Source organism: Rhinichthys klamathensis, unplaced genomic scaffold (genome assembly GCF_029890125.1).
Source record: "Rhinichthys klamathensis goyatoka isolate OS25496 unplaced genomic scaffold, OSU_Roscu_1.1 h1tg000286l_1, whole genome shotgun sequence".
Classification (NCBI taxonomy): Eukaryota; Metazoa; Chordata; class Actinopteri; order Cypriniformes; family Leuciscidae; genus Rhinichthys; species Rhinichthys klamathensis.
This window is the reverse complement of record NW_026606805.1, coordinates 280,428-304,418: the sequence shown is the minus strand read 5'-3', so window position 1 is coordinate 304,418 and position 23,991 is coordinate 280,428. Positions and strand designations below refer to the sequence as shown.

At 38.4% G+C, this 23,991-nt stretch overlaps 1 protein-coding gene across 1 annotated transcript; it reads right to left on the bottom strand.

The window, feature by feature from the left end:
• Positions 1-4,985: 4,985 nt before the first annotated feature.
• Positions 4,986-22,886, bottom strand: tmem88b (transmembrane protein 88 b). The gene is made up of 3 exons (XM_056269640.1): positions 22,717-22,886; positions 15,099-15,476; positions 4,986-5,683 (listed from the first exon to the last, which is right to left on the bottom strand). The coding sequence occupies exons 2-3, from the start codon at positions 15,468-15,470 to the stop codon at positions 5,402-5,404; spliced, it is 654 nt and encodes a 217-aa protein (XP_056125615.1). The 5' UTR covers positions 15,471-15,476; positions 22,717-22,886; the 3' UTR covers positions 4,986-5,401.
• Positions 22,887-23,991: the final 1,105 nt, after the last annotated feature.

Sequence of the window (23,991 nt, the reverse complement as noted above, 5' to 3'; positions counted from 1 at the left end):
ACACACAAGCAATTCATCTTGGATCTACATTACAGTTAAAGGTTGTTTAACTTATAAAATCGTCAATCAAATCACTCTGTACCCGCAAATGCGTCTCTCTCAATCTCCGTCTCTCTCCCTCTCTCCCTCGCGCTTGTCAACAAAAACTCTCATGTCCCGAACAACCACTCACATTACACAAAACACCAGTGAGGGCGGGACTTAATTCACATAAACCAATAACTAATCAAACACCTAACTTGATGGTTAAAGCCACGTTTTCCACAAGTACACCTCTATCAAACTTGTATCTCATGCACGCGCGCTCTTAAAGGCACAAATACACGTATGATCACAAACAAAGATGAATGGTTAATTCACATTTTCTCTCTTAATTAAACAAATACAAGCTAATAAATTGAAGTAACTTATTAACAACACAGTTATAACCTACTGGGTTACACTTAGTTATTCATTATATTTGTTAGATTGCAGTCTTCGATTGTATTACTTACTACTGAATTTGTTTCATCATTCAAAAGTGTCATGTGTACAAGTTACATGTGTAGGCCTATATCTCCACAATGTTTACTTAAAACTATTTTCAATAAAAATCAATGTAAACCTTTTGATTGATTATTGTAATATATATATATTCTTGCATAATATATTCTATTCTATGTAACTAAATAAAGTGATCATTTGTTTTATTGTTAAAAAGTGTCCTTTTATTTATATGAATGAGGCAACTTTTGAATAATTACATCAGATCAAACTTTCATCATCATTGTAAAGGAACAACATGCTTAGGGGTTCTCTCTAGCGAAGTGCAAAGTCTACGTTGACCGTAGACCGCTACGGCGCGTCGTTGGCCCGGAGTCTACGTTCACTGTAGACTCTAGGCCAATCAGAGAGCCGAAGTGTCTACGTTCAGCCGGCGAGCGTAGACTACCAATCAGAGCGAATAGGCTTTATGCACAGCTTCACTACTTCCTGAACTTCAGCCAGCCCTTTGTTTCCTGTCTGTCATTATTGGACAAACTGATTAATCCAGGTGTGCCTGATTATTGTTACTGAGGCCAGGCACACCTGGATTAATCAGTTTGTCCAATAATGACAGACAGGAAACAAAGGGCTGGCTGAAGTTCAGGAAGTAGTGAAGCTGTGGCATAAGGCCAATTCTTTTCAGAATTTGAAGGTAAGTGACAATGATATATTATCGTGCAAAAAATGATAAATATGATTGTATTATGTGTCAAAGTACAAGCTAAACGTGATGCATGACTATACTTGACTGTTTATTAAATGATGTGTGAGAACGAAGCGTCTGCTAGCACGTTTCATTCATTCTATAATTATGTTAGATTGCAGTTTTTGATTGTATTATTTTGTTATTCATTATATATGTTAGATTGCAGTCTTCGATTGTATTACTTACTACTGAATTTCCATAGATGAACACCTTGTAAAAAAAATAATGATTAGCTCACACAAGGTAAACAATAATAAACGCCTGCAAGGGTGTGTAGGATTACACATTTAGGAATATGTTTAAGATCAACTGATCCTACATGCTTATATAATATAGTATACACTCCTATAATATATAATACACTTCTGTACTGCGCAGAGCAAAGTCTACGTTGACCGTAGACCGCTACGGCCCGTCATTGGCCCAGAGTCTACGTTCACTGTAGACTCTAGGCCAATCATACCCCTTTTCCACCAACGCATTTTGAGAGCCGGTTCGGAGCCGGTGCCTGCGCGCGAACCAGTTTCGACAGCCAAAGAACCGGTTCTCGGCCAGGAAAACTGGTTCCAAAGCGGCACCAACTCTTTGCTGGACTAGAACCGTTCTTTTACCACGTCATGCTTACCTCGGGGGCTGGGGGCGGGTTTAGATAACATATTTTCTGACATAATAGGATCGCAAAGCCAGGAGAAACATTTGCAGAAACACGATGTAGTCTGCCATTGTAATTGTTATGCTTGAAGTTGGCGCAAGCGTTTCTAGTTTTTTTTTATTTTATTTTTTTATTGAAAACGTTATGTAAGCAAAGGAGAAAACAGTCACAATATAGAACAAATAAATGGAAAGAAAAAAAGAGACACAAGACAGGAGTACATAACTAATCAGAAAAGATTACATATCAAAGGAAAAGATTAAAATACTTACATATTTCATTTTTTTTTAAAGCCTTCTTGGTTCACGAGTTAGAGATAATCCCAAAGTAATGTTCTTCTTGCAAGCGTTTCTAGCTAAGATGTATGGCGACGTACACAGTGACGTAACGACGTCGTTCGCTGGGCGCTCTAGTCAGTGGAAAAACAAACAGGTTCTGAGAAGGTTCGCAAGTTGAACCAACTCCGAACCAACTTTGAACCAGCACCAGTTCCGAACCAGTTCGTTTTTGGTGGAAAAGGGGTATCAGAGAGCCGAAGTGTCTACGTTCAGCCGGCGAGCGTAGACAGAGCGAACAGGTGATGGAGATCGGATTAAGTACAAGCTAAACGTGATGCATGACTATACTTAACTGTTTATGATGTGTGAGAACGAAGCGTCTGCTAGCACTTTTAATTCATTCTATAATTATGTTAGATTGCAGTCTTTGATTGTATTACTTTGTTATATATGTTAGATTGCCGTCTTCGATTGTATTACTAGTGAATTTCCATAAATGAACACCTTGTAAAAAAAAATAATGATTAGCTCCAACACCATGCAGTAAAGGGTAAATGGTGTGTTCACACCGAACGCGAATAGTGCGTCAAATACGGAGATACGCGTCTATCGCGTCTAGTTAGACGCTTGAACATACGCTCGAGTTCAAATTTTTCAACTTGCGCGGAAGACATTCGCGGCAAACGCGTCGCCCAATTCGCGTCATTCGCAACGCCCGGCCCGAATGATGCGTCTATTCGCGTCTTTGCATTGAGTATGTAATCTACTCGCGCAAATAATTAAATTCGCGTTCGGTGTGAACACACCATTAGATCTGCTGATCCCACATGCTTATATAATATCACATGAAAAGTTAAGGTGAACCACACTATATTGGGCATTCAAGGTGAGCGTGATGTCATCAATTTTGGGGGTTTTATATGTGTGAATGTTTACATAACCTTAGTTATTGTGACCAGGTGATGTGTATTGTGGAGGACCATTTATCAAATTATCACAGTATGATTAGATTTAGTAGTCCTCTCTAAGGCTGTTAAGGTCAACACTTGGATTGCCCACTGAATGTATAAGATACCATGTAAAGTTCCCTCAATCAGACTAAATTTGGAAGACTTGCAGCATCAGATAGACTAGACACTGGGGTAGGTGAGATGTTGCAAAGTGTTTTTATAACACTTTGAGTATACTGTTTTTTTATTTATTTTTAGACAATTGACCAGACATGGACCCCTTATTGTGTATCCTCGACACAAGTGTGCCAAAGGAAAGGCAACAATGCCTTCTTAAGGCAACAAAGGAGGCCAAGGCGTATAAACCGTGCCAAACCACGGACGACGGTGACCTGAGGGATGACCTTGGGGACATGGATGTTTTTTCCACCTTATATTTCCAACGCAGTCATGATAACCTACTGTCACATGTGCTTGCGTGTTATCAAAGGCCGAACAATTTCTGTTTTCAGCTAAAGAGAGATGCCGGCTGGTCATGTCCACACTCCAACGGAGGCGCAGTGTTTGGGTCAGCTAATAATCACGTTTGGGAAATACAACGGGAAAAATGTCAAATGGCAGGTGGAAAATGATGTTGGATACATTAAATAGTAAGCATGTTGCACTAAACAGAATCCAAGTAATTTTACCACCATTACATTTGTTGTGGTATTTTAATTAAAAAATAATATAAAAAGTAAGCAAAAATAATAATAATGCAATAGCAAATGCTTTATTATAATTGTGAAATCTTTATGATAAAAAAGTGGTTCACTTTTTTTTCTTTTCTTTTTTTTAGCCCAGTATGATCACTCTCTTCCCACCACTGAAAAAGTCTGTTTTAAAAAAATCCTTTGTTCATCTTCATAAACTGGCATAATTATGCATGTTTTTAATTTTTGTCATTCTATGTTTTTAACACTAGGGGATGCTATACATACATTTATTTCTCTCATGGCAAGCTGACTTTTTTGACAATTTTTGCCCTGTCCCAAATGGAACCCTAAGCACTCGCGGTCTTCCTCTGAGTCCGCACTTTCGCGACGTAACGCCGCTTTGAATGTCGGGAAGAAGTCTGCTGTGGAGTCCGCATCAGCGTGGGCTCGGCAAAAGTGCGCATCAAGGGCGCAAATCGACCGCAGAGGGGGCGCTCGTGAGCACCCTTCTGAGATCTAAAAATGACAAATGGGACACACTGCGGTCTCACGGACTTAACGGACACGCGCACGCGGCAGCCATTGTAAGTCCACAAGACCGAAAGTGCACATGAAGTGTGCCATTTGGGACAGGGCCTTTCTGTAGAAGTGCCATTCATTCTGAAAATGATTTAACTCATAGTCCATATTACCTTTACGGAAGCGTATTGCATTCACTTGAGGGAAAAAAATCGACTCTGTTTTTCTGAATTAACAAGTTAATTATCTCAGAATTACGAGATATTCTTTCATGAAAAAAAGTTTTTGCTCTGTTTTTCTGAATTAACAAGTTAATATCTCAGAATTATGAGATACATTTTTCTTGAAAAACATTTTTTTCACTCTGTTTTTATGAATTAATGAGCTACTCATAATTTTGAGATAATTAAGTCATTAATTCAGAAAAACAGAGCAAAAACTTTTTTCCATGAAAAATGATCTCGTAATTCTGAGATAATTAACTCGTTAATTCAGAAAAACAGAGTAGATTTTTTTCCTCAAGTGAATGCAATACGCTTCCGTACCTTTGAAAGCCGGAGTGATTTTTCATTTTCCATAAATTGTATATAATCAAGCAGCTCGGTTGTTTTCGTACTGAAACCACATTGTGAGAGAAAAAATAGCACAAGAGCCCACCGATTTTGTGAAATTACAGTATCTGATATGTATTTAATGTAACATATTTAAGGAAAAGAGAAAATACACAACACTGTACAGATATAAGAAAATATATGACAAAATATTTTTGACAATGCCTTAAAAGATATGTGCTTATTGTATGAGGCCAATAGTGTTCGTTATACATAGAATACATGCACAACATTTTTGGATATTTGAATTTGATTATTCTATAAATGTCAAGTACTGAAATTGTGCAATAACAAATTGACGAACATGGTGTGTCTGGCTATAAAACATGTTAATCAATGAGTAAGAATTCCTTATAACACATTGCAGACCTTAAAATCCCCACATAAAAGTATTAAAATATATATATCACACAAAAAGTAGTGTCTTTCCATACTTTCCATATCTCCAGTACTAGTCCTTTCCTTCTAAACCCACACCTTTCCCTTCCCTTCTCTTTTCCCAGATTGCTGTCCACAGCATCCCCCTGCCAGGCCGCGGTGCTGGGTCGCGGGAAGGTTTTTGTAAACGGCCCGGCTGTAAGGAATAAAACACAGACCCAGCTGAAGGTGACGAGCGAGCCGACAGTACGCGGCCAAGGCCAGAACCAAGAGTGGAGTCACTAGCAAGAAACCCACAACCAGCAGAGCCACGCAGCCGCCGTCATTCAGCAGGTCCGAGCAATACGGCGGCGATCCGTGCGGGCGCACCTGAACACAGAGACATTTGACCATTTTTGTTCATTTACATTCATTCATTTCATTTTGTAATTGATTTGTAATAAACACTTTAAGTGGGCTATTAGAAAAGTGTCATTTATTTGTTAAATTATTATTTATTTTTTTAAACATTGCGCAGAGTGTGACGTCATATTGTGACCGTTGCAGTGTGCGTATAAATAATTAGTTGGCTGTGTTTTAGCACAGTTACAGCATCTCGTGTTGGATATATGGCTCTTGTTTCGCTGGAAGGAACATGCCGACTTTTTGGGACTTGAGCTTATTCACCGTATCCCCCAGAGTTAGATAAGTCCATACATACCCTTTTCATCTCCGTGCGTGCCGTAACTCTGTCTGACGCACCCACCGCTAGCCTAGCTTAGCACAAAGACTGGATGTAAATGGCTCCAGCTAGCATACTACTCCCAATAAGTGACAAAATAACGCCAACATTTTCCTATTTACATGTTGTGATTTGTATGGTCACAGTGTGTACAAATAACAAGGTCATATGAGAGACACAGCCATCTTTTAATCGTATACATACTGGGAACTATATTCTCAGAAGGCGAAGCACTGCTACTTGGGCGGAGTGATTAGCGCAACACTCTGAGCAAACTCTCTGCTCCTCACCATGGGGCTTCTCAGGTGCTGCGAGCAAATCACTCCTCAGAAATAGCAGTGTTTCACCTTCTGTTGAAAATGTTGGCGTTATTTTGTCACTTGTTGGGATTAGTATGCTAGCTGGAGCCGTTTACCTCCAGTCTTTGTGCTAAGCTAGGCTAGTGGTGGGTGCGTCAGACAGAGTTACGGCACACACGGAGATGAAAAGGGTATGTATGGACTTATCTAACTCTGGGGGATACGGTGAATAGGCTAAAGTCCCAAAAAGTCGGCGTGTTCCTTTAATAAAATTAGAGCTGCTATTAAAAATAAAAAAGTAGAAATAATTCGTCCGCTCTACTCCTGAGCGCAAGTCCACCAGTGTTGTGTAAGATAGGCACCTTTTTACAGTCTATGGTAGGCACTAGGCATGTTTTTTGTGTTTATTTTTATTTCCTGTCGCTGTGGAGTCTCTTTTATTGTATATGACAGTGTAAACAGCTCAACAACCCTTTTTTTAAAGGCTTGATTTATGTCCCGTAGACCGTTCGGTTAACAATTGAATAAAGCCGTATCAATAATGTCAAAAATGTGATGTGCAGTCAAAATGTCCGGGACGGGTGCGTGTGTGTGTGTGTATGCTGTTTAAACGAGTGTATTAACTGATACGCTTGTTGTCTTTCGCAGAGTTTTCCAAAGGAGGGATTTGGAGAGTGAATCTTCAAACGAACCCCCCACAACAACACAGCACCCCCAACCTAAAACATCTTCCCTCGCCCCTGTTTAATTGGTGTGGGGTTGGGGATAAGAGGTGGAATGTGTGTGTAGGCATGAATGAGTCTCTGAGGTGTGGACAGACAAACAACAGATACACTGGGCAAGAATGTTTGCCGACAGCACATATGCTCATTTTCCTTAGTGAGCTGATCGTTCGTTACATCCATCTGTAGGTTTACATGCATCCAAGAAAAAAACACTTACATTTTCTCAAAATCACTTTAACGTTCTCATAATATCTATTGCACATCACCTAATTTCTCAAAGATTCTGAAAACGGTTCGTTTGAAGATTCACTCTCCAAATCCCTCCTTTCTGAGAGTCTACTCTGCTCTGATTCGTCAGATGGCTCAGTCTGTTGTGATTGGTTTACTCTGCTCTGATTGGTCAGATGGCTCAGTCTGCTGTGATTGGTCTACTCTGCTCTGATTGGTCAGACGGCCCAGTCTGTTGTGATTGCTCTACTCTGCTCTGATTGGTCAGATGTTCCAGTCTGTTGTGATTGGTCTACTCTGCTCTGATTGGTCAGACGGCCCAGTCTGTTGTGATTGCTCTACTCTGCTCTGATTGGTCAGATGTTCCAGTCTGTTGTGATTGGTCTACTCTGCTCTGATTGGTCAGATGGCTCAGTCTGCTGTGATTGGTCTACTCTGCTCTGATTGGTCAGACGGCCCAGTCTGTTGTGATTGGTCTACTCTGCTCTGATTGGTCAGATGGTCCAGTCTGTTGTGATTGGTCTACCCACTTACAGTGCGCTGGTGACGAAATGCCTATTATCATATCTGAATTTCAGCTCTGATGTGATTAGTGATGAATGATGGCATCTTTTTTCCGTACAAATTCCTTTTGAAGTCCGTTCAAAGTGGGTTCACAGTGCTGAAAACAACACAAACCAAACTCTTACAGTCTCAGCTACAACTTTAGTGTTTGAGGGTCAAAGTAGACGCTGTTCACGGGCAGCCAACGAAGACCATAGACTAGCATTATGCAAATGAGTTGCATAGGTTTGTAACAGAGAGAGACTGGAATTACTGACGACTCATTTTAGCAGTTCAGAATCGATTCTTTCTTTTAGGAGACAATAACTTTATTAGTCGTGCACTTTGATCTTTAAAACTTTGGAGACCTTTTACATTCACAAACAGCGTTTTGAACAACATTTGAAAAAAAAACATAATAATAGAGGCACTTTAAAGAATGTTTTTTTTTCTTTGTGCTGCTCTGTGCCTGATCACTACAAAAATATAAGAGAATTTGCTTTTTTCACGAGCATGTTGCATATTTATGCTTGGATGATCCGTCAACTTGCCTGAAGCTGCAATAGTAATGTATTTTCAGACAGATCCCAAATTTTAGTTTTCCACTGTGATTCTTTGAATAGCATTGCACAGGAGGAAGGTTGAGGGATGAAACTGTTACTGACCCCCAAATTCTTTATCTATTCCCCTGTGAGATGGAGGGAAGCGGAGTTTTAAAAGAGCGACTGAGTAAACAGGGAGTAGGAGGGTGAAAAACTGATAAAGCGCATCTGCTCTTTCTCACTCTGACAGGTTTCTTCACTCAAGGAGATGCTTGTAAAAATCACAGTTAATACAGTCGTACTTAAAGGTGAAGTAAGCCAGTGTTTCTCAACTGGTGGGTCGCGGAGTGAACAGTCAAAGAAACAACATCAACAACAAAAAACGTAATTCTAAATGTTTTTCAGATGCGAGACTTTTGATTTTCAAAGACGCGCGTGAAAGTGTAGGCTAGCTACAGAAATTTTGTCAGACGTGTCTGAGAAAAACGTTGTCATTTATCTGCGGAGATGTTGTCAGTGATGTTACGTCTGACACCGACGCTCCGAAGCTTGCTTCTATTGCCCTGTCCCAAATGGAACCCTAAGCACTCGCGGTCTTCCTCTGAGTCCGCACTTTCGCAACGTAACGCCGCTTTGAATGTCGGGAAGACGTCTGCTGTGGAGTCCGCATCAGCGCGGGCTCGGCAAAAGTGCGCATCAAGGGCGCAAATCGACCGCAGAGGGGGCGCTCGCGAGCACCCTTCTGAGATCTAAAAACGACAAATGGGACACACTGCGGTCTCACGGACTTAACGGACACGCGCACGCGGCAGCCACTGTAAGTCCACAAGACCGAAAGTGCACATGAAGTGTGCCATTTGGGACAGGGCCAAACTCGAACGGTCCTTGCAATGAACCACTGCTTCGGAGCTTGTATCATTACGTCATTAGTCACGTGAAAATGACGTCTGAAGCAAACACACTAGGCTTGTTCGACTTCATGCAGCTCTGCGCAGACCGATCGGCGGCAGACTTGAAGCAGTGCATGCCGGTTAGAAATTTTGTCCGACTTGATACAGCGCCGACGCCACGTGACTGTGACGTATGCCATCAAAGTACCGCGAGAGCGATTCGAGAGTAGCCGAAGAACTCAGCCAGCGCAGCTTCTGAAGAGCGGCTGCTCTGGGCTGCACGAGCTCTGATGATGACACAGCTGTTCCACGATTGGCCGGATTCACCGCATGACAACGATCACGTGCGTTTCGTGTTTATTCGGTTTATTCTCACACCTTTAGTTCCACTAAAGCTCACAAATCATTTTTTTTATAACAGTAAACACTCTTTTCATGTAGTCGCGATGTATTGTGTTATGTTTATCAAAATAAAACTGATTAAAAAACGTTGATTCCACTTCATTGATAGTAGCTGTAGGCTTATGTTGAACTTATTCTTGTTCAAACAAACGCTGTATGAAGCAGTACATAAAGTATTGAATGAAAATGTCTCTGAAACATCTGTGTATTTGGCAAATATTGCATTTATTTCACTTCAGCTGTGGTAAAGTATACAAACACCACGTGAGCTGTCACTACGGGAACCAGAAAGTGTCCGACTTCACGTCTCCATTTGCAGCTCCTCCCCGCCTGCACGCGGCTACTCTCGCCGATCAGTTACATCCAGCCACAGCCGATGTCGAACACACCTACTGCTTCACTCCTGTAGTGAACCACCTGACTGCTTTGACAGCCCAATCCAGTGTTGACAGGTTTGAAACCTGGCGGCTGTATTTCTTATAAAAGTGAAGCCAAACCATGGCAACACCGTGTGTTGTAGTAGTCGGTGTTTGGATTGGTGTTATTGTTGAGGAGAGTGGATTGAGTTTATTGTTGAGGAGAGTGGATTGAGTTTATTGTTGAGGAGAGTGGATTGAGTTTATTGTTGAGGAGAGTTTATTGGAGAGTGGCAAAGAAATAATTACACACACACACACACACACACACACACACACACACACACACACACACACACACACACACACACACACACACACACACACACACACACACACACACACACACAATGCTTAATGTTTTATTATCAAGGTGAACACATGAAATTCATCAGTGTCTGGAAACTTCACCTACATAAATGAGTTTCACAGCACTACACTGTTTCAGCTTTGATCGCCTCGGTAAACACGTCATAAACGGGGCGTTAACATAAGCCTACTGGCATTTTATGGTTGTCAGCTTTGTTGCATTACATTTACTTCACCAGGAGATGGTGCTGCAATTTCTATCTGAATGAAGCTTCGAGTAATGAACCATTTTCGACACAATTGTATCGGAAAGCAATAATGCTTCGAAACGCTTCATTTGGCCATCACTAGTTGTCAGGCTATATGTTTGTGTCATTATTCTAACGTTATTTTCGTAGCCTGTTGAGAAATAAAAAGTCTCTCACCTCAGAAAAAACAACTTCCCTGGACAAATTGATTAATTCAGGTGTGCCTGATTATTGTTGCCGTGACTACTGAGGTCAGGCACACTGAATTAATCAATTTGTCCAATAATGGCAGACAGGAAACAAGGAGCTGGCTGAAGTTCAGGAAGTAGTGCAGCTGGGCATAAGTGCTGAAATAAAAATAAAGTACCAATACATCACGTAACTGCTACGTCGTGTGTTGGCTGGAAAGGTTTTGCATGCAGGTATGATGTTCATTCTGTCAGGAGCAGTTTCCATGTTTCTTTAACCGTTCATTGTGTGTATTCAACATGGCAACTGCTGTTTTCACAAGCCCAAAATGCCAATTTATTTTCACGTTGTGTATTTTGTATATTTTTTTTAAATAACTGTGGTGGCTTACCAACTTACCAACCTTATTGTAGCAAAAACTAGTTTGGGACTGCTAATACTGTTTATCCATCAGTGTTAGTCATATTCTTACAATTTAACAAAAATACACTAGTGTGTTTCAACAATTTTTGTGCAAAAGAAATGTTCTTGTTTGTTTTTTAAAAAACAAGTGGGTTGATGACCATGGGAGAATTGGGTCCCATGGCCAAACCAGTTGATAACCACTACAGTAAGAAAAATGCCTACAACATAAACATACACTTTTGTGAATATTTAGATGTTCTGCAGGTGGAGCAATGAAGGGGTGTGTTTATTTGGTTGTCGATTTCATGATTTACTGCACCTAATGTCACATTGATTTGTATAGCTCTTTTCACAATACAAATAGTCTCAATTATCCTCTTCAATTACCCTATTATGTGTCTTTAACAGACATCTGAGGAGTCGACTGCTTATGTGAAGTGACAAACTATTCACACCATGGTGGTCTGCTATTCCTTACAGATCTTTGAATTTATCTCTCGTTCATATGTGTCACATGGGGACTAATTGGTCTGAGTGGCCATTGATCTTTGATCTTAAGGTCTGGTAATTGGAGAGGCAGGTCTGGTAATTGGAGAGGCTGGAAGAATTCAGCCTTTATTTACACACACTGACCCTTACTGACCCATGGGTGCTATGTGACGATAGCTTAAGCTGTTTTCGTCTAGCTAAGGACAGAGAGCATGTGAGATGGACGGTCTGTATCTTACAGAATCTTGTCTGTTCATTTTGTAGTAGCGTTTGAGAGAGAAGTATACGATCTTCTCTTCATGGGTCAAAGTGCAAGATTGCCCTAAAGTCACTATACAACTTTGTGAGAGAACTTTTTTCTCATTATTAAACTCTCGTCCTGAAACACTTCTCATCTGACGTCATCTTCAAACTCCTGACCTGTTCCTGCTAATAATCCTGCACTCAAACTGCTGAGAAATGCCCGAGATTAAGAGATTACTTGGTGAATCAAAGAGAAACAGAGGCCAAACTCCCATAAATCCCTAGGAGAATATCTCTGAATCATGATTAGCTTTTATTCGGAGTCTTTTTTTCCCAGATTATAAAGGACATTCCTTTAGTGTTTGTCTTTCAATATGCTTTTAGCATAAATGACTCTTGTTAAATAGCTCTAACTTCATCTCACTTTGATTTATGCAATGCCCTGTTTTCTACTTTAAATCAACACTGAAGTGTGTAACACTTTACACTAAATTTTGACACGCAATATGTCTTTATAGGACTTATTTTAATTTTTTATTACTTGTATATAAAGCAAGCACTACATTGTTTGGCGCTGAACATTTAAGAGCTTATTTAGATCTACTTTTCATGAACTGTTGGCTGTCCCAAGATATAAATATAAAACTAAAGTTGATGGAGCATTTGCAGTGAAGGCACCATTATGAAATTATCTTCACGTTGATATTAGATCTGCAAAATCTGTGTCTGTTTTGTATAGACCTGCTTTTATTACTTAGTGAAGTTTTTGTTATTGTGTTTTTTGTTTTTTATAGTGTTTTTGGCCCAACGTAGCTATATAAATATTATATAAATGAAGCATTTTTAAAATGATTTAACTTTGTCCACTCCATACTCTGTTCTGAATAAACCGAGAATTAAAGATTTTTTTCTTTAAAATAGATATTATGATTCTCTCACGATTTTGAATAGACAACTAAACAAAACATTCATTTATTTTTTAAATATTTCAAATATAGATATATTTTTAAATTGCCTGATTCAATGACTCGCGTATAAAGAATTTACTTGTTTTACTTCACTTGAATGAATCTCTTGAATGATTCAATATAGTCGCCACCTACTGGTGTAACGATGTAATTGATACAATCTTTATTTGGAAGCTGAAGTTTCAAATTCAAAAAGGGATTTATTGTATTTTGATCGCTTCTGTAGACATCAGTGTTTATCTGAACTATAGTCTTTGATCACAGACTTTTATCACGTGGGTGTTTGAATCGAGATATTTTAACAATTAATTGTGCAGCTCTACTTAATGTTTTATATTTATGAGTAAAGTTTCTTTTTTGTGTTTGTGTGTGTGTGTAAACTTTCTATTTTATTATAATGTTTCTCTTACAAAAATGGTCTTATTTAAATTAAATTAAATAATTGTAATAATTTATAATAATTATTTTAGACAGTTTTCAGGTTGTTTTTTGCCCCTGTGTCTATACGTAATATGTCCTCATCACGTGAAATGAGCAACTTTGAGCTGCGTGTTTACGGTCGTGTCCAAAATCATTTCACACATCCTCCAAAAACAGCCTTTTCATAAACTCTATATATGTGACCCTGGACCACAAAACCAGTCACATGGGTAAAAAAAAAAATTAAATTGAGATTTATGCATATTTTGAAAGTTGATTAAATAAGCGTTCCATTGATGCATGGTTTGTAAGGAGAGTACAATATTTGGCCGAGATACAACTATTTGAAAACCTGGAATCTGAGGGTGCAAAAAAATCGCCTTTAAAGTTGTCCATTTATGTTTGCAATTGTGCTGCATTCACTCACAAAAATAAATGTTTTATATATTTACAGTAAGAAAATGTACAAAATATCTTCATGGAACATGATCTTTACTTAATAGCCTAATGATTTTTGGCATAAAAGAAAAATCGATACAATTTTTATATTATATATATATATATTATTATTTTAATAAGCTTTGTCCGCTTATTTATTTAGACAGTTTTCAGGTTGTTTTTTGCTCCTGCGTCTATACGTAATATGTCCTATATGATCAACTTTGAGCTGCGTTTTTACTCTCATGTCCAAAATCATTTGCCGTCACATCCTTCAAAAACAGCATTATCATAAAGTGTTGTAGTCGAGTCACCAACTGTCGAGTCCGAGTCCGAGTCGAGTCTCGAGTCCCAGTGTTCGAGTCCGAGTCACCAAAGAAGAGTCCGAGTCGAGTCCAAGTCGAGTCACCATTACCTGAGTTCAAGTCCGAGTTGAGTCTCGAGTCCCGTGTTCGAGTCGAAATTATATACACTTAAGCCAAATCAAGCAACATTTTTCAGGCACTCTTTCTTGCAGCTAGAAATGTGAATGATATCACTAGAATTGCCTTTGACCTTAGTTCAAATCATTGTCAACTAGCTGTGGCACGATTATATTTATTTAATTGTTTAAATACATTTTTGGATGATCAGTCAACTGGAATGGATAAAGAAAACAAAAAAGAAACCCTAATTGGACAGAGGAGGAGAAATGGATTCTTCTTGACGAATATGGTAAAAGAAAAACAATTTTGAAAAGCAAACTAAATCCCAATGTAACTGCGGCAAAAACCAGCAAATGCAGTGCTTTAAGCAGTTGTAACTCCGCAGGAAAAGAGTGGTTGCGATGTGTGACATAGTCAAAGTCGCTGTCTAGTTTGTTAGCTAAAATAAACATAGGCTAATTGTGTTATCGTATGATAAGCGGGATTAAGCGCTGAGCGCGTTCGACTTTGGCTCAGCGCTCCTTTGTGGTCAGCTCAGCTGCTGCAAAGCGTGCCAAAATCGAAATTGCTGATTAGATGTAGAGGAACTTATCTAGTGTTAAATGAGTGTTACGTTATCTCTCTCACGAGAATGCAGCGTAAAGTGAGTGACGTTTGATGAATGCTCAAGTCCGATTTTATATATGTCCGAGTCCAAGTCCGCGAGTCCAAGTCGAGTCACGAGTCCAGAGAATGGAGTCTCGAGTCGGACTCGAGTCCAGAGAATAAGGACTCGAGCCGGACTCGAATCCGAGTCCAGGACTCGAGTACTCCATCACTGGTACATGGTATATTATTTTGATATTTTGAGCAGTTTTTTTGAATGCACTCCTCCCAACTCTTACCGTTGAATGACAGAGAAAGCCGAACACCACCATGACAATAGCAGGAGTGAGGATGAGCCCGAAGACACAGCCAGCCAGGCAGGCGTTGATGGCGGCGATCAGCAGGTTCTGCGCGGTCACCAGCACTGAACAAGCCCAGCAGTCCAGAGACCCCCGCAGCTCCAGCGGACCCTCCGCAGCCGAGTACGGCGGCGGCACGACCACGCCAGACCCCCCCACCGGGGTCCCGGCGGGCACAGTCGAGGCCAGGGAGTTAGTGTGCTGGAAACTGGGGTGATGGTGATGGTGGTGATGGGTGTTGGTTGGGAGCTCTTCGGAGAGGTCGAGGGCCTGGTGATGAGCCCCCTTCTCCAGTGTGCCATTCATGCTCATCCTGATCTGAGGACGATAGAGAATCAAAGACTTTACAAAAGTAAAATAAACTGTAAAGCCGTGATTTACAGTGAGTTTAGAATAGCTAAGGAGGAGTTAAAACCCCCTTAGTTGTTCTAAAGTTGTAAAACACGGCTTCACGGGGCTTATTGCTTTTATAAAACGGTTACAAACGGTTATTTTATTCATTAAATAAACACCAGCAACAAAAAATATAACGGTAAAACACATTTATTCCTCCGCCAAGCAACGTAGTTCCATTTACTTACTAAAATTTAGCTAACCCGTTGCTTTAAAATTTTTAAGTGAACTGAACACTTAAATTAGAACATTATAATTAAACAAATTACACTGTAAAAAGTGAATATGGGTGTAAGTTGGATTACTAGAACTATTTGAGTCTATGTACTTCGTATTTCTGCTTTCCTAATCGTAATTGATTATTGTACACTCATTCAACTTGAACGCATAGAAATTCACTGACACTCAAATATCTCACTTTCACCCAAAGTATAATTTCCCTTTAAGGCCACCTGCGTCAGACGTTTTTTTTCTGACGTCATGACGCACGAGCCTGTCTGGAACTTCTGCTCAACCGCCATTTTCTTTTTCTCTCGCACTCGGATGAATAAGGTAGGTTGGAAGTTTGTTTTAATTAATATACTCGAATATGCAACTTTTGGACGTGTGTATTAGTTGTTTATGAGTTAATTAATGTTGTTTGTGAACATGAATACTAACGAAATCGTAATTAACCGAATTTTTGAACGTTCGTTTGCGAAATAGCGTTACTGAATAATGTTCAGCTTAGATTCTCTGCCCGAGCCCGAACTTGTCGAGTCGGGCCGATATTTCCCGTCACTATCCTCGAGCCGGGCCCTTGATCTAGAGACGTGCACTCCCAACGAGTGCGGCGCGGGACTAAATTTGATGGCCGGGCGCGGGCGGTAATGCACTCACTCTGTGTGCGAGTTGTGGTAGAATAAAACGAAACTAGAAATATTTATGAATAAAACATATAAAAACGAATACATTTTTATTTATGTTTCATCCGCCTAGCTCGAGGTGTTTCATCCAGGAAAAAATATCAGGGGTTTCCATAGTAAAAAAATGTTTGTTTTTTTGTAGAAATAGTTGTATTTTCAAAACTAATTAATTACTTGGCCTGTAGCAAATCATTTTCTACCACTTAAGTTAAATACTACAACATTTTTCTCCCCTTAGGACCGAAAGCTTTTTTCATGTTTGACAACTGAGGACGACGATTGCTATAACGTTACATGGTAAGTAATTCTATTAATTTAAGTAATGCAGAAATTCTTCAAATTTTGGATCAGGTACGTCTTGTGTGTTTTACATTAATATCAACTAAACAATCTTATTTTAGTCACAGTATGTTCAACAGTAACATTTAATTGTTAGCCTAAATACTTGTTTTATAGCTTTGAAATTGTCATAACCACCCAATCAAAATGGACAATTTAAAAGTGATGGTCCACTCATAAAATAAAAAAATGCTGTTAATTTACTCACCCTCAGGCCATCCAAGATGTAGGTGACTTTTTTCTTCAGTAGAACAGTAAAGAAGTTTTTTTTTTTTAGCTGAAACTGTGGTCCATGGTGATTAATATATAATGCAAGTCAAAAAGCGTCACAAAAAAAAAAACATACAGGCAAAACAAAATTAATACCTGTGGGTCCTGACGATTCATTGAGGTTTAAGGTTCACTGAAGCGAAACGATCGTTCTATGGAAAAAACTGAACATTATTTACAACATTATTTCTTGTGATTACCTGTGAACAGCCTCAGCAAACAGCCCTGAGTGCGTTCATGGCAATGTTGCATGTTAATGTTCTTGTTTTTTGCACAGACTGATTGTTTCAGTTCCTAAGACCTCGATGTATTGTCTGGAGCCACGTGTACATTTTTTTTTTACTCTCAAAAGAGACGGTAGCCATTCACTTGCATTATATGAACCACAGAGGACTACGGTTTCAGTTAAAAAAGTGATATACTAAAGAAAACAATATTCTATTTTTAACGGTAACGTAGACATCAGTGTTTTTTTGTATATCTGAATAATGATTTTGTATACTTCTGTGATGTACTTTGGCCAGTCATTAATACAAACTTTTATAGTTTTGTGAATGTTTATATTGTCTTGTCCTTTGCCATCCTCGGCGAAATCTGATTCTCTATTACAGATTACTCAGAATTTTAAAAATAAGAAAAATATTCACAATTGCTTTTTCACAGACTGAAAACATTCACACAAAAAAGAGTGTCCTGAAGGCCCTCATCGTTTTCCTGGGGGGAAATCCTCAAGACCTCATCAAGGAGTACTTTGTGAGTTGAAATTCCGCATATTCTATTTTGATTTTATTTTTCAGAAAGTTTAAATTTGTGTTTTGTAGTTTTGAACGCAAAATGTTTTTTTTTTAATGCACACTACTTTAGGAGAACCAGCGAGATGATTGCGAGGGTGAGCTGGAGCACCTCACCATGGCGGTGTATGTTATTTGGAAGGAGGGGGGAGAACATCACGAACCACCGGCTGATATAGGTGTCGTCATCGAGGGTGTTAAAGTTTTGAATGAACTACCTTTGTTCACAGCAGCTTGTGCCTTGCTTCTCGGGATGATATACATCATCAATCTGGCTTACCCAAAACCACTTCGTTTTACATGAGGTATTCCAGAAAGTTCTCTTGCAGCTTGATGTCACCAAAAGTTCAAAGTCTTTTCAGTAGACTACAGTGAACTTGCTGTAATGTTTGAATGTGCATATGTCTAGTCTGTGTTTGAAAGAATGTCTCCGTTTTAGTTGGATGTTTCATTTGTTTTCTTATGTTTGTAGACTATCCATTTGTTCATTCATATGTCTAGTATGAATGTGTAGTTGTATGTTCGAATCTGTAGTTGATTGGTTCACTTTAAATTTAGGGCATTACCTGTAAGGTGTTCTAAAGCACTTATCATACACTTATGGTTCTAATTTAAGAATATATTAAAGGGATAGTTTACCTAAAAATGGTTCAAGTTGTTCCAAACCTGCATGAGTTTCTTTCTTCTGCTGAACACAAAAGAAGATGTGTTGAAGAATGTTGGTAACCAGACAGTTGACGGTACCCATTGACTTCCAGTATTTTTTTTTTTCTGCTATGGAAGTCAATGGGTGCCGTCAACTGTCTGGTTACCAACATTCTTCAACACATCATCTTTTGTGTTCAGCAGAAGAAAGAAACTCATGCAGGTTTGGAACAACTTGAGCCATTTTTGGGTGAACTATCCCTTTAATTGTTTTTTGGGCATAGGGCATAACCACTATGTTTTTATATTTATTTTTATAAATGTATTAGTGGCTCAGTTTTGAGCATAATGCTGTGCAAAGACAGCTTTGCAAAAAGACTGTTAATGGAATGGATGTTAAGTGTGTCAGTAAATTAAATTCCATTGGCACAACAAATATGAACAGTTTGTAATGATTTCTCAAAGTTTGTAATATGAAAAATACTGATGGCGTATGAAATGAATTAATGTTAATAAATATTTATGAAGCAATTTGAGTCTTGTGTGATTGACCTGGTGAAATTAAGTTGAGAAAATATAATAATTTAAGTTGATAAAACTTATTTTTTTTAGGTGTTACCAATTGAAGTATTTTTTTAAAGTTGATCCAACTGTAGGAAAACTTAATACATTTAAGTTGGAATGCAGTGAAATTAAGTCAGACCAATGTAAATAATAGGATTGAATGAACTCAAATAATTTAAGTGTGATTGACCTAGTGAAATGAAGTTGATAAAACGTGATAATTTAAGTTGAGAAAACTTAATTTTTTTAGGTGTTACCAATTGAAGTAATTTTTTTAGGTTGATCCAACTGTTCACTTTTTACAGTGTAGTTCAATCAAATTAACTTTTGTGAGTATTTAGAACTTTCTTTTTCTTTTGAGTTCTTAAAACTGACACATTTTAAGTGATCTGAATTGTGTTTTTGAGTTTTATGAACTTGTTTCTTTTAATTTAGATCGAACTGAATCTGGGCTGGGATTTTTTTATTTTCCAGCATGCTTTGCCATGACGCTCAAAAGTGAGAGTAAATGCTAAAATGAAGTGCTATATAATGTTTTTGGTGCAAGATTAATGTTAAGTGGGAGATTTAGTAGTGTTGAATGTTTTGTTATGCTAGTTTAGAAGAGTTTCTGTCATGTTGGTTTTTTGTAGGGTTATCATGGCATGAGCTTAGTTTGAGAACATTTATATATTAAATGTTGAATGAGTACATGAAACAAGTGCTATGCTGCTATCAAGGAATTGTTACCAATTAGCAAATTAGCATTTATTGAATTAGCTGGTTAAAGCTATAAGTTTCCTCTACTAAAAATATTTCAGTTAAGGTTACAACATGATAATTTTAAGTTAAATGTATGAATTAGTGATTTACTGTGAATGAAGTGTATGAATTACTCAAATATTTCAAGTTAGGAGCATTTAAAATGAGAACAAAATAAAAAACAAGTTGTGCGTACTTAAACTTTAAATTTCTTAACTTAAAAAATTGCGTGTAGTCTAACTGATTACCTCAAATTTTTTGAGCTTTGCCAACTTATTCGGGTTTACAGTTAATTAACCTGGCATTGTGTTCTATAACGAATGTTGGCTCTTTGATGAAAGCTTTGTTCTTCTTTTGTAAGTCACTTTGGATAAAAGCGTCTGCTAATCATAGTTTCGCCAATCATAATTATATATTTGGGTCTTTAGCGACCCGGATCTACAGTAGTCAACATTTGAAGTGAATCAAAACCTTTCATCAAAGCTATACATGAATTTTTAACAATACCCGTTCTTGTCTTAGGACAACTTTGATAAACTTTTTTGATCCACTTCAAATTTTGACTACTGTATATCTAACATGGAAAACTCTGCTGATATTCTAATAAAAGTTACAAAATAATAAAATAAAGCATTATTCGTTCCCTTTTAGAACTTGAAAGGGTTCAATTTGAGCAGATGTTTTTATCATCATCAGAGCTCATTCACATCTGGCTTGTATTGGCTCGTGATTGTGATTTGTGTTCGCCAACAACAGCGGCTGCAGGAAACGGTTATTTCAATTGTTTGGAAATCTAAAAAAGCTTGTTACTTTGGTGGATGCGTTCATAGGTGACTTTGACATCTGTTTACTAAAGTTCAGAGTCAGGTTAAATCACTTATCGCCAGGAAACTAGGGTTGTATGATCCTTTAATTAGGTCTTTAATCAGAGACTGATTGTTATCTGAAAGCCAATTGGCCCTTTGTGCCGGAAACTAATTGGTATTTCAGTGTGTTTGGAACAACACCGGCGATATGATAAAGTGATTAAGAGTGAGAAGCCTTGACATCGCAGTAACACAACTCTTTTATCATGTATATGGGTATGTATGATGTCACCCCAAATAAAAAAATTATAATAATTTTCATAATGAAGCACCCCAATCACTGTTTCACTTTTAGTTTTTGTATAATTTATTTATTCTAAATTTGTCAAACAGTAATGAGATCCATCCTCTCAGGACACAATAAAATCAGCATTAATTGCGGGTGGTCCAACAAATGCTACTATGATGTAAAAATTGTTTTAGTTAGTAATGAGAATGAGATTTTGTCAGAGTACAGAAAGAGAAAATGTCACAATGCTAAAATCCTTATGATCCTCAAGAGGCTTAATTTTGTTGTTTTTTAGTTTTCTAAATTTTAAGTAAGTCAAAATCTATAAACGTCATATAAATTGCAGTTCAGAAAATGTCACTTTTATTGTCATAATTTCTTCCAAAAATTGTCTTGCATCTCATGACACTCTAACAATCAAAACCATAAAGATACAATATAGCACAATCACCAAAATAATAATACTAATAATAATAAAGATGCAGAACTGGCTGACAGGGCATCATCGAAATATACCTTTCACACCAGAACTCTGAGGCCTGGAACCCCAACTCTGATTTAATCATTTTACAGGCTGTTATATATATATACATATACAGCTGTGGAGAGACCCCCCCCCCCCCCCCCCCCTCCCTCCAGAACAATAGACCGAGGTCAAACTACATAAATACTTTACACGCCAGACAGCTGTGGCCTCAATGCCATATAGTCATCTAAATATGGATACAGGATGGTCTCCGACTCTCTCTCCCTCTCTCACACACACATACACTCTCATCCTTAAACACTAGATCCTGAATATGCCATCGCTGATGCATGATGAGGGTGACATGCACACGTTTGTGCGCTTGCTGACCGTTGTGTTGTCTTCCTGCCTTTGTGTTCTGTTTGTTAGCGCCTAATGTATGGCATGTGACTCAGCATATAACAAACACTCAATCACCCCTCACAGGAAGCCTGAACACAAGCGCACACCATGCCAAACCTGGAGAACACACACTGCTCCACCCGCTAACACGGTTTCCACTTTTCTGGGAATCACACAATTGAGAATTAATCTGGAGCAAATACTACTTAGAAGCAACCATATTTATGCATGTATAAAGAAGAAATGAGCTACTATATAGCAACTTAAAAATCTTTATAGGTGGAATTGTTTTTACTTTGCTATTTATATTAGGTTTGATGTGATCTTATACTGATTCCTTAAATTTTTTGATCAATGCCTGCTTCTACTTGATTATTTGAATCGATTAATCCATATACAGTATAACTTCACTGGTAAATACATAGTTCATTCATGAAACTAATGCCATGGAATTAGCCAACCAGATATACTTCAATATATATTCGCAACTTAACTGGCGAGATTATGAAAAAGTCTGTGTGTACCCCTCCTCCTCCCCAGCACCACCTGTAGACATCTGCTATGTGTTTTTTAAATATATTTTTTGCAGCAGCATGTCCTTTATGTATGTTATTTAACAAATTCTTGTCTTTGCTCAGCAGTGGCGTAGCAGATCTCGTCCGCCAAAATCAATGTACTTTCCATGCCCAACGCCAATAAATGCTTGTTAAATAATTCACTTCGAGAGTTATCATGATTAAAACAGTCTTTAAATGAAAGGTAGCAGCACTTGCAACACTCCACACTAGAAGTGCACATGCATAGTTGTCTCTGATCTAACAGTTATGTGAATTAATATGTTAAATAAGCAATCAAACAGATACGTGAATTCCAAGCATTCCCCCGCTGTGGCCTCTGATAGGTCAGTCTCACACACACCTTATCAAGCCCTCTGCACCCCCACTCACCCGATGCTGAGAGTCCAGTAGTCCTCTTCTTCTCGTTGCCTTTGTCTAACTCAACATGCACTCTTTGTTCTTTTTTGGAATTCCTTGTTCAAAAAGTTCTAGAATCTCTAAAATTCTAAAAACGTTTTTCCTTGCTGTGCTAGACTGACCCTTGCTCTCATTTGGCGTGCTCTCTGAAGTGTAGCTGTGTGTGAGTCCACTCGCTCTCTGTTAGTGAGGCAGACTGAGATATGGATGTATCCTGCCTGGGAGTTATAGCAGTGCCTTTCTCTGTGCCTCCCTCATGCCCCCTCCCCCTTTTCCTTACCCTTCTCTTCTCCTCTCACTCCCTTTCTTTACTTTTTGTATGGGGGAAGGAATGTTTATTTAAAGAGCCAAAGTGAAGACTTTAATTACTGCTGATGGATAGAGAGGACATGAAACCACCTCACATTTACACCACATCTTCCACACCTCCTTTCTCCTCTGCTCGAAGCATAAACTGCTCTGACCACACGGTGCCAAGTGTTGTTTTTCCTGTAATCTTGTGGTGGTTTGGTTGATATTGCCCAAGTGATCTGTGCATAAACTCATGTTATCCATCATCCTCCACCCATAATGCACTTGTTATGCAACAATCAGTCTTTTAGGGGACATTTCAGGGATAAAATAATAAAATAATGTAACGGTTTGCATACATTATTTTGTGTACTTCGAATGAAATTACGTTCCACTAACAAACTACATTGACTTAGAGGAACTTAATTCGTAGCATGAATGGACACACATTTTTAAGTTGATTAGTCGAAAAAAATAAAGGGTACGTTTTTGTATTTTTCCATGCAGCTGGTATAGCACATGCTTAATGTGACTTGTTTAGCATGTATATTTTATGAACAAGAGATTAGTTGTCACTGGCATTAGCTCAGTCGTCATGTATTTGCTCTTGAGCACAATGGTAGCCACAAAAACCTCAACATTACAGAAACTCTTTTAAATGTCAAACATAACAGCATTAAACCCTAACAGGTCTTTTCTTTCACTAAAAAACAAATAAAATAACACTTACTTTTAACATTTAATCTCCTGATCCAGTCATATGGAAAGCATGCTGGGAACTAGAATTGCACTGCCCAATTACAAGACAAGTTACTACAACTAATTTTTTAACAAAAATCAACAATTTGAGATTTTGCGTTTAAATTACCTACAATATTAAGTTAATGATCAACATTATTACGTCAACAGAACACAAAATAATGTTCACAACTCCAAAACGGCCCATATACATAAAAC

What these genes read in the sequence shown, in the direction of transcription:
- tmem88b (XM_056269640.1), bottom strand. Translation starts at nt 15,470, where the DNA reads ATGAGCATGAATGGCACACTGGAGAAGGGGGCTCATCACCAGGCCCTC. An exon ending in GCTTTCTCTGTCATTCAACG is followed by an intron (nt 5,684 to 15,098) that starts GTAAGAGTTGGG and finishes CTCTGTGTTCAG; the next exon opens with GTGCGCCCGCACGGATCGCC.